The sequence below is a fragment of the Hipposideros armiger genome, unplaced genomic scaffold (genome assembly GCF_001890085.2).
Source record: "Hipposideros armiger isolate ML-2016 unplaced genomic scaffold, ASM189008v1 scaffold_9, whole genome shotgun sequence".
Lineage (NCBI taxonomy): Eukaryota > Metazoa > Chordata > Mammalia > Chiroptera > Hipposideridae > Hipposideros > Hipposideros armiger.
In genome coordinates this window covers 3,673,173-3,684,812 of record NW_017731359.1, presented here as the reverse complement: position 1 = coordinate 3,684,812, position 11,640 = coordinate 3,673,173, and the positions used below count along the sequence as shown (strand labels likewise).

The window sequence follows — 11,640 nt, the reverse complement described above, 5'->3', positions numbered from 1 at the left end:
TTGTTCAGCATCTTAGCTGTAGAGGGCAGTGTCACTGGCCCTCATATGTGGGATCCGAACCGGGGCCCTCTGGTATCCCAAGCCAGTTCTTAACCATCAAGCCACTCGGCCAGCCCAAGTACACCATTTTTTAAGTGTGTGTTCTCCCATGTTTTTTCATACAGTATTCCATAGTAAAACTGCCCCTACTAACCCCCAAGTTCTTCCCATATATTTGCCAATTATGACATTTCTTTATCATTCTTTTAGCAGTGTCAGTGAGGGTCAGTACTTATGGTGCAGTGCCTCTCAGGAGAGTATCTGGAAGAGCACACCTTTATATATTACCTGGTGACAGATAGAAAAACCTACGTGTGGTAGCGCTCCAGTCTTCCTACACATGGGAGAACGCTGTTTCCTCCTCTCTGGCCTTTACAAGGCTGCTTTTGTAGGTTTTGCTAAAATGCTCTTGGGTCAGAAAATTGTGTTGAGTTGACTGAATATGACTTTTAGAATTCAAGTTAATCTGGTCTGAGCCTTTTATTTTATAAGTGAGAAAACTGGTGTAGCATCGAGCTGGAAGATCTCAGATGTAACTTCAGTTATGAGCAGCTTTATGAAAAGCTTACTCAGAGATGAAATATTTCCTTTTATCCTGCGAAGGTTAGTTTTTGTATTTATATGTATTAAGGTAGTATTTATTTATTTTATGAGGAAATTAAAGCCTTAATGAACCTTGAACTTTAGGAACCAATTTATTTAAACAGCTAATTTCTGTTAATTTTGAGCTGAAATCAGAGTAGACCTAAAGCAGTTTGGTTATTTGGAAGTGTATTCCAGATCCCTTAGAGAATAAAGAAACATGTATATTAATTATTTGGTAAGGCTTTTCCAGAACTCTGCATTTGCTCTGCTGTCTTGTAACTAAAATCATATAGTATTGCAATACTATTTTCCATGCCAAAGAGTGAGAGCAGTCACTGTTCTCTTGACCAAAAATCTTGCATGTAAATAGAAATATGGGCAAGAACATAACCAGCCAGATATGCTTGAACCCCCAAAGAGATAGGTTAAAGTCAATCGTGAGCTGTTGAAATTTCACTTAGACATCCATAAGATTCAGCACAAGAGTTTTGCAGTGGAAGTGAGAATTGGGGAACTGTGTGTAGAGAGCACAGAAGGGTGGAGGTGAAGGAAGGGATTGTGTTAATAGAACCTTTTTCTTTTTAATTTTCTAAATTTAAAAATAACTTATTTGGCTTCTTTCCAAACTTGGCTGAGGTAGTTGGCTACTAAGAGCAGTGTCTTAAATAACTCTTTCATTACAGTTGATTAAAAGTGGAGTCACTGTAGTTTGGCATTTACTTGGCTGTCAGTCTACTAAAGAGAGGACACACTTCTTTCTCTCCTTCCTTCAGTGTTGGGGAAGTTGGCCTTTTTTGCCTCTGGAGAAGGATTGATCTTAAAACATGGGTCGAGGTACTTAGTTAAAAAACATGTATATTTTAATTTTTTTTTGCTTGCTGGAAGCTAGTGGAATTTCAGCATTTTATGGTCCTGGTTCTCTCTGGTCTCTCTCCCTCTTTTTCTTCTCTCAGTTTATTCACTATATTGTTTAAGGCTCACTAGTTAGCACATGTCCAGGGCTTTTGGTTGTAAAAGAGGCTAAGAGTTTTGAAATCTAGAGAACCCATTTATACAAACTATACATGGCTTTTAATGTGATTCCAGATTAAACATCTAATACATTTATTACTCCATAGTGCTCTCATGTAAACCTTTCAAATTATCCCATTTTTAAAAAATATTAACTCTACATTTTTTGTTATAAATCATTGGTATGTGTGTGGATAAAGCATAAAAGACCATGGACATTTTCTTGATGCAATTCAGTTACTTCTTGGCTGCTATAGTGGAATATTTAAAAAGATAACATTATAAATTAACCACTAACGCCACTTTCCAAATCTGTAAAACGTTTGTTGTATTTTCACAAAGACTGACCTGTGACACGTTTTAATTAGCCCTATTCACACTATTCTGGTAGAGATGTTCCAGATAACAGTAATTATTAAGGTCACAAAGAAGTATAGTAGCATATAATTATGGTTTATCTAAAACTTACTATTAGACGTTTTACTTGCCTGTAGGCTAATTTCTTTCAGGTTTGGGGCATGTATTCATTTGCATGACAGTATTTTGGATATATGAAGTTAAAACTCATTTCATGGTCTGCTCTAAAGTATCTAGGCCAGTATGTAGGGTTTTTGGAAATTCTTGGAGATTACTGACATTGGTGGTTAAACAGCTAATGTTCTGTGTTCACACCCTGGCATACTTCTACATACTGGCGGAGATGATATTTTGGGCAGCAGTAACCTATGTGAATGGGTTATTGTTCTCTGGCAGTAAGGTAGCAGGCCTTTCGTACTAGACAGTTAATTAATAGAATCAACAGTTTCATTTGATATTTACTTAATTTGAATTTTAAAAATTTAGTAACAGCTTTATTAATATATAATTCAGATCCCATCCAGTTCACCTGTTTAAGATGTACAAGTCGAGGCTTTTTCATATATTCACAGAGCTGTGCAACCGTAATCATAGTCAATTTTGGAACATTTTCATCATTCCAAAAAGAAACCCCAAACCATTAGCAATCGTTTTCAATTTTCCTCCAACTCGTCTTCCCCTGAGCCCTGGGAAACCAGTGCTCTGCTTTCTGCCTCTAGATTGACGTATTCTGAACATTTCATACAAATGGACATATATAATGAGTGGGGTTTTTTTGTATCTGGCTTCTTTTCACTTAGCATGATGTTTTCAAGATTCATCCATGTTGTAGCATATTATCAGTACTTCATTACTTTTTATTGTCAAGATTTTGTTTTTAAGGTTATTTAGGTATTTTCTTTCCCTTAACTCCATTTTTCCCCTTTTCATTATGAAATAAACCCTAAGTTTTCTAATCATAATTATTATAATTTCAGAGAGTAAGCCAGCTCTCAGTTCTATAAGCCACAAAACAATCATCTGCATGCTTTAGAGTTAATCTATATATTATAATTAATCTATATATTATAAGATAAGAATTTCTATTCAGAATACGTTTTCAGAAAATGTGATCTTAGCTACTGCCAGTGGCAAGCCCAGGTGAACCAAGCATATCATTGTGACTGCAAATTAGTCCATTTCAATACAGTTTGTATCAATAGCATTTCTTTACCTTTAAAAAATGTTTAGGTCATTTCTTTATGCTTCCATTAATGGTTCTTCACTAGGGAATACCAGTATATTATTAGAAGTAGAATTCCCAGCACACCCATCGCATATAGATTTGTAAACATGAAATTGCATGAAAGATGAAGTTCTGTTATTAGCTACAGAGTTTATGTAGATATTCAAGAAGATTTTTATATTGTGTTAATCTTCATGCTTTTTGTTTCTCATTTTTGGATCTGCATCTTCTTCAGGACCCTTCGAAAAATAACACATGCAAAAGGTTAGTAGCCCCTTAATGTACTTCCTTATGCTCAATGTAATGTCTGACAAGAGGTTCTTCTGTAAATATATATGTATGACATAAGAGTACAGTTTGATAGCTAATTCTTTTTTGGCCAAAATTACTACAAATTCAGTAGTTCCTTAGCATGAATAAAATTAATTTTTAAAGTTTTAATCATTTTGAGTGATCTCAGAAGTTCATGCCTTGAGTAGTTTTTAAATCTTGTGACGTGAATGGCAGTCACACTCAGTAAGAGGCTAGTATGCGTGGACAAGTAACTATTATAAAGTCAAGCCCAGTTCTGCAGCTCAGCTCAGCTATAAAACTTCCACCTAAAACTTAAGGTCATTTAATTTTCACAACCACTCTGTAAGGTAAGGTGCTATTATTACATTTTACAGAAGAAAAAAATTACATATTGCAGTCATAGTCAAGAATTTGGGTTGGGTTTTCTAAAAGTTTACTTACAAAATGTCTCTTAACAGTAATATCAGTAATACAGTAGTATTAGCTCTGAAAGGTGTACGTTTACCATTCCTTAAGTACCTCTACTTGAGATGACTGTGGAATCCTTGGCTTGTAAAAAAATCTTTATACAGAGTATATAAAGCTGTTTCATTTTTCTGAGATCCCTCTTAAAGAGACCTCAGAGAGAGAAAATGTGTATTTTTTCCCTACAAAAGCATCATGTTTTTTTAAATTTGAGGTGATGGACAGAATATTACAAAAGTGCAGTGCAAACTCAAAGGAAACTATTAGTAAATTCAGCTTCCTTAATATTAAGGACTTATTTTATGCTCAGCCAAATGCTTCATAAAGAATTTGAAAATACAAGCCACAAGCTTGCAATCGACTTATGCTACAGATAAAACTGATTAAGAATTATTATGCAGAATACATAAAGAATTCCTACAAATCAATTAAAAAAAAACAGAATATGAGAAAAAGACTTAAACAAGCACCCTATCGAAGACAAAACACAAATATAAGCATATGAGAAACAGGTTTAATTTCATTTGTCATCAGAGAGACGCAAATTAAAATCATAGGGTATATTTCACACCAGATTGACAAAAATTAAAAGTTCTAGAAATCAGGGGCCCTCTGAGGGTAGCATAAATGGGTACGGTCACTTTGGAAAACAGATGGGCATTATTTAGTAAATTTGGCAAAATGAATAATTTGACCCAGCAATTCCATTTCTAAGGATGAACTCGAGGGAGAAATGTGTGCACAAGTATACCAGGAAAACACGTGCCAAAATGTTCATAGCAGCGTTATTCAAGATCTTAAAATATGGGAATAGCCCAAATAACCATTCATTAATAAAATACATGAATTCATTCTGGTATATCGATACAATGGAATGCTATAAAGCAACCAAAAGAAATGAATCACAACTGCATGCAATAAGCTGAGTGACTCTCCAAGAAGAGAGTTGTGTATTATGGCCAGGAAGCTACTGTTGAGCCTTAATCTCCTTTGGTGCAGCATAAATGCATTTTCTCTGGTTCCGTTCTCGGTGGCAGTTAAGTATTATGAAGGATTTTATGAGCGCTGGTGGTCAACGATTCTTAGTCTTCTGTACTGAAGAATTTCTCTTCATTGTTTTCTCAAAGATCCTGCTTTTAAACTCTTTTGTCTCTTGTGGTTGCTCTCCAAGATATCTGAATTCCCGACTCTTATGGGGAGATTACTTCTAAGTTCCCATGTGTTGTATTGCTATTGGACATGCCAACTTGCTTTTTTTTTTTTTAACAAAGCTACCTGGCTGATTCTCTAAACTTGTCCAGAGCGGCTTTTGCCATACTTAAGTGTACAAAGTGCTAGGCATGTTTAGGCAAAAAGACACCTTTTTATTATTAAACCTCAGCTGGCTTTATTGGCTTCAAAATCTTTTAATACCAAGACTGCATATGTCTTAAGTAGAGGGGGCAGCCAGGTCATTTGGATCATGGAAGAATCACACCTTAAAACTAGCAGTGCTAGCCAGTAAGCTCTATTGGAGAAGAATTATTTTAAGGAGAATGATGACTGTTCTGAAACTCCTAAGGAATGTCTCTTAAGGACTTTTTAAACCAACTATCATTTACCTAATTTTATTAAAACTATCAACCTACCCTGTGTATGTGTGTGTGTGTCTGTGTCTGTCTGTCTGTCTCTTTATTTTACTAGAGATTAAGAGGATGGGTTTGGAATCAGACTGCTTGACTAACTTCGCTTTGTGATTTTGGATGCAAAGCTTGTATTTCCTGTGTATAAAATGTATATAATAGTAGAACCTACTTCATAGGGGTTGTTGTGAGGGTTACATTTAAAAAATACATGTGAGGCAGATACAATATTGCCAATAGTTGTATTAGATGTTATTGCTTCTAATTTTATAATTATATACATGTATAAAATGGTGGCTTTTTGCTGTTCGAAAATATTAATTGTAGAATATGTGAAAAAGCACAAAGAAGGAAAATTTGAACTATTCATAATTCCATAACCAAGAAAGAATCACTCTATGTCTTTATAAAAACACATCTGGAGGTGTGTATATATATATCTTCTTTTGGTGTCATACTATACATTCTATTTTTAATCTTTTAAAAAAATATCATTTAATATTGTCACTCCAATCCAAATACTTGTTTTTCTTCAACTACTGTATGATAGAAGCTGTTAAATTTCCTAGAGTAAATAAAAACTCTTTGCTTATAAGAATATTAAATGTGAGTGCTGAAAGATGACAGATGTTTGGTATAAAATGTTCATGACTTCATTGCTTTTCCCCCACTTCTAGTTGCTGGTCATACTGGATTTTCCCCATCATAGGCGCCATTCTGTTAGGTTTCCTGTACCGTTATTGCTACACTTCGGAAAGCAAGTCCTCCTGAGGAGGCCTTGGTGACGCCTGGAAAACACATCCACTTGGGAGTGAAAACCAGAGACTTGTTTGAAGGCTGCAGCGGTGCGCTATCCTCAAATCCTGCCAGAGTCGTTTTCTTCCCCCTTGGAACCCAGATGGTTGGCCAGGCATCCGCCTCAGACCTGGGGACAGTGTCCTTTCTCAGAGCCTTACTCCCAAGCACCTGCTCGTTGTTCTGTGTCCTTGCCCATGTTTCCTCTCTTCACTGGTTTCCACGAGCACTTTCATAGCACAAAACTTTCTGTTAATTATTGCAATCCGTATGTCCTAGTGACATCGCCCTTTGGTAAAAATGCCTGCTTTCCAATCCTTGGAATGCGCATTAGACATTCTTAACACAGCTGCACGCTCGGGTTTTGAAGCTTTTCTTTTTCCATTTTTCTTGTAAGTAAATATTATTTTGAATTCTGGCTTAATTCTATTATTTGTCATAAGGGGTTTAATTCATGAAGTAAAGGTGCACACCTATGACTTCAACCACAACTGCCAAATGATCTTGTTCCTTGTTTATATTTGTTAAAACCAGAAAGATCCATGGGGTCGTCTCCTCCCTCCCGAGCTGGTGGAGCAGGTAGCTCTTGCCACCTCCTCAGTCTATCAAGTGGTGCTGGACAGAACCGTGCTTCCCTTTTATTAATATTTCTTGGAATGGAGACACAGGGCGAATTCACAGCAATCTTTCGTTTGAAAAATACTGAGAAATACTATAGGACAGAAGTTTAGGAAAAGCACCAAAGACTTCATCCTTTACTTTGGTTTGGCACCCATTTCTATTCATCTTTTTTCTTTCCCCCAACCATCTTTTATTAGTAAAATGTAAATTTGTAATTATGTCTATAGAGCTTTACCAGGGATTCTTGCTGCTTTTTTGGTTTATTGGTTAGAAACTTTCTTATTCCCTATATTATCAAAAGTAAGGGGCTCCAAATTGATCAGAGATATAATATTTGATCTTCTGCTTGCCCTAGTAAAATAACTTCCATAGTCAAGTGGCACTGGAGAGGGGAAGATGGCAACAAGAGAATGTTTTCCGTTTCATCTGTATTTTTACCTCCATGGCTCCAATTTGTGGTTTTGTTGTTTTTCCATTTAAAATAAAAGGAAAAAAAACTGGTAGTTTTTTTTCTCAGATGACTGTTTCATTGAGGAGTAGGTTATTACTTAGAATTACCTTACTGTTTCTTCTTGGTTCAGGAATTTCTTTGGCATATTGGACTTTACTTTTTTTTTTTTTTTTCCTGTGGAAACACCTGAGGAGACAGTACACTGGCTGTTTTCTGTTAACAACTGTTTGTGGTGATTTTTGTCCCCATCCTTTGAGGATTTCCAGTCTGCTGCTGAGCCATTGTCCTGTGCCGCAGGGAGCAGCGTGGTCAGGAAGGTGCATGGGCTCTGCTCAGTATCTCCTCCCTGCGTCCTGCTTGCCAGGGACTTGACAAGATGGGAAACTGCCCAGCAAACCAGTGTCTGCCATGCAAACTATTTAAGAAAAAGTTCAACCCAGGTCTTGTATCCTGTGATTTAGCAGTTGAGTGAATTCAGAATTCATCAAAATAATATTACCCTTATATTTGCACACTAGGGTATGACATTCTGGAGTGATTTGGGTGTGGGGGGAGGGTTCTTGATTAATTTTATACATTAGGGATAGGGGTATAGTCAAACTTTTATTGTTAGAAAATGTTTTGTATGTAGTATAAGATGCCACTTTAAGATCATTTATTAAAAAAAAATTATTGGTTATTGTGTAGCCAAAGTGGTGTGACTACTGATGCTCCTTCATTTGAAGACAAGGAAGGGTTGCCATGAATAAGAATTGGTATAGAATTCCTGTAGGTTGCATGATTACATGGGACCATGTTGGGTAGAAGTAAAAAACAAAGGAGTATTGAGGAGCTGGAAAGGGAACGAAAGTTCAGGCTAAAACTAAGCCGGAAGATAACTTGGATCATTCAAAAGTGTGCTGGCAGTCTCCAGAATTGAATGAAAAACATCTGGCTTATAAGAAACATTAAAGAACGATAGTCTTAAGTAAAATTGGTGTTTTTGATAATTTTTAGGGTAAACACCAATGCAAAAGGTATGTTTTTCTATTTCATATTGATTGCCTTTTCCTGTTTATATCTGGACTTGTTTTTACTCAAAGCCAGAGGAAAAGATTTTTAGACTTTGTCTCTACCATCCATGAAATCCATCTAATACCCAGGGCTTCTTTTGATCTGCTAATGTGATGTCACTTTATATTATAAAAACCACTTTTGAGTCCATTTGCTATTATTCTGCTGCCTATGTAAACAGCCAGGTGAAAAGTAGAGCTTGTGTGAGTGTTTGCAGAGGTTTTTCTGAACAATAAAGTAATGCACGATGTTAGCCAAATCCATCAAAAAAGGACTTTTGTTTTAAGAGGTGGACTCGAATTTTCAAAACAGTCTCAACATTGGTAGGTCATGAAAACCCCTCAGAAGCGAGTGGAGCCAGTCCCTGTTGGCTGACTGTGTCTCCTGGAACCAGTCTCTGGGGTGTTTGGTTTATTTCCAAGGAAACTTAGCTGTGGCTGCACACCATACGGTACCCATAATGGCCGGGGATCACAAAAGGAGGAGAAGAGGGACGGTTGATGCCACCAAAATAGGGATATTAGTGCCGGGTCTCCAAAATTTCCCAGCCCGTCTCTTGGGAATTGGTTCGGTTTCCAAATGACTTACACATTTATAAAGACAAGAAAGTGGTGGGGATAGTTTATATTATGTTTAATTCTTATGTGACCACTTAAGCAGAAACAAAAATCCATTAGAACCTCTAATTTGATCCTGTAAAGTTCTGTGAGCAATTGTCATAAAAGCATATGTTGTGAAATAAGAGCATCATTGCGTTCATAGTCATTTAGTCCTGAAGTAGAGCAATGAAAAATGCTTTACAGCCCAGTATATCATTACTCTTGGTATCTCATGCTTAAAACCTCAAGTGAGAGCTATCTGGTTAAATTCTGTTTTAGGAGATTAAAATGTGGAATGTTAATGTTCATTACTTCCTTCCCGGGAGAAATAGATTCAGACATGTCTTGTCTCAATGAGAAATTGATTCCTTTTTAACCATCTCATTCGGTTTGTATATATCACAAAAGTAATGGGGAGTTTGGTTCTATTGGGCTGTTGTGCTCCGAAAGAGCCTGGTTTGGAATTTGTGGGGTGATCTCAGAGGGAGGTTCCAAGAAGCAGAGGTATTTAAGTTACCTACCCTACATCTAGCATCTTCCTCATGAGTTTTACGAGCCACTCTTTGCACACATCCATATTTTACATTTGCTAAAACGTTATTAACGATTACTTAACTTCCTTTCTTTTTACTTCATCCTTGACTGTGAATGAGTAATATTAACATTTCCTTTTGTGTATTCAATAATGGAGTTTGTTTACCTATTTTATTTCAGCATATTTTGAACAAAGATCTTTGTCTCTTTCTGCTGGAATGTGCACATAGTGAATGTTTGTTAGAACTACACACAATAAAGATACTGTTTTCCTTTTCTTGCCCTGAGTACAGTTATTATTTTATTTCTTTTTTTAACTTTTTTTTTTTTAAAGTAGAAGTGTTGACTCTTTAATTTCTCAGGTGTACTGGAAGAATTTGAGGATCATGAAAGTCACCTGTATCTGTATTAATTCTGTGTTTAGTGTAATGGCGTGGGGGGGTGTTCTGTGGGTTTTCAGGATTCTTGCTGCAGCCCTTTCTTGGAAGGGATTTGCTTGTTTGCTTGTTTGGTAATCATGAGAGGCAAAAATCAAGACTTTTGCTGTATCGATGGATGTGAAGTGACAACCAGGTAGACACGTTGGGAGTTCGGTTTTTACCGAAACCACCTGGTAAAGAGAAGCAAGTACAAGGTAATAATATTTTGTTATCTGCAATGCCGGTCTACACATGATTGTTTTTCTTGGAAGTAGCTAACCTGTTAGGAAAAATTAAACACTGAAGTTGAAGTTCTAGTGACTGTTAATAAAACAAGGGAAGTAAATGATTTTTCTCATTAATTTTAAAATCTACTGATAGCCTTCTAACACTACTAATGAGACATTGTTCATGAGGGCTTGGCTATTTCACTATCACATGAACTGAGGGTTACTAACAGGAAAGGATAGTTCCTTATTAGCATTTGAATCTAATGTTTAATCTCTAATTTTAATAATTCATATCACTGGACTCTTCCTGATGCTGAGTATTTGGCAGGTGTTTGACAAATCCTGGTTGATTCCTGAAAACCTGAGGTAGAAGAATATGATTCAATTATGTAAATTTAAGGTAAGAAACACTAATTTCTACTAAATTTCTGGTAATTGTAGGTAACGGCAACTTAACTTTGATTAGCTTAAATAGATATCAATACTAGATATTTCAAGGCCCACTCAGCTTAATCACATATATGCCAGCATTTAAAAAACTTAATTCTTTTAGTAAACATTGTGGAGAGACTATAGAGTTGCTTTCAGATGAAACATGAGGATGCAGTTATTAATACTATCACTTATGTGACACCTACTATATGCCTTGTAATGTCTTTGATAGTTTACAAACGTTTCTGATCCTTCCCCTTTAGGATCCTTCCATGGTAGATGGGGGTATCCAAATTTTATCAGTGACTCAGAGAGCCTCTTGACTTGACCGAGGCCACACAATTAACAGGAGAGCTAGCGTTTAAAAACCCAAATTGAGCCCTAAAACTCAATTTCTACTGTTGGTGGTTTTACATAAAAGCTAAGCTCTAGCTATGCCAAAATATATAATATGCCCAACGGAGCTACTATTGATTCCCATATGTTTCCGTGTATGATTAATAAAATGGAACCAATAATAATATCATTTTCTTAATTAGTGGATACTAAAAAATAGCTGCTGTTTAGTAGAAGCCTTAGTTGTTGAAGATAATCATAGCAGAAACAACTTATTTAAAATGACCCTTACATCCCTTGCAAAACAGTTTCTTGAAGCCAGTTAATGAGAATTTGATTTGAACTATGCTGTTAGAAATAACTTGTGGTAAAAGGTAACCTATCCAGGACAGAGAGTTGGAGGCTAGTGAGGCAATCCTTAAGCAGCACAAAAGTACTTGCATAACTTCACCTATCCCATCGCCCAACCTAGGATCCTGGATATGATTTAACCTGGACCTATATATGTAAATATATTGTTTTTAATGAGAAGTAATTGTTAATTGTTTGGCTTGATATTAGCCTCTTCTAAA

At 36.2% G+C, this 11,640-nt stretch overlaps 1 protein-coding gene across 1 annotated transcript in view; it reads left to right on the top strand.

The window, feature by feature from the left end:
* Positions 1 to 9,929, top strand: part of CYB5B (cytochrome b5 type B) — a 29,336-nt gene extending 19,407 nt beyond the window's left edge. Inside the window, exons 4-5 of the mRNA XM_019654592.1 lie at positions 3,453 to 3,481; positions 6,276 to 9,929. Coding sequence (XP_019510137.1) covers positions 3,453 to 3,481; positions 6,276 to 6,369 — 123 coding nt within the window. The 3' untranslated portion in view covers positions 6,370 to 9,929. The remainder of the gene's footprint in view (positions 1 to 3,452; positions 3,482 to 6,275) is intronic.
* The last annotated feature ends 1,711 nt before the right edge of the window (positions 9,930 to 11,640 follow it).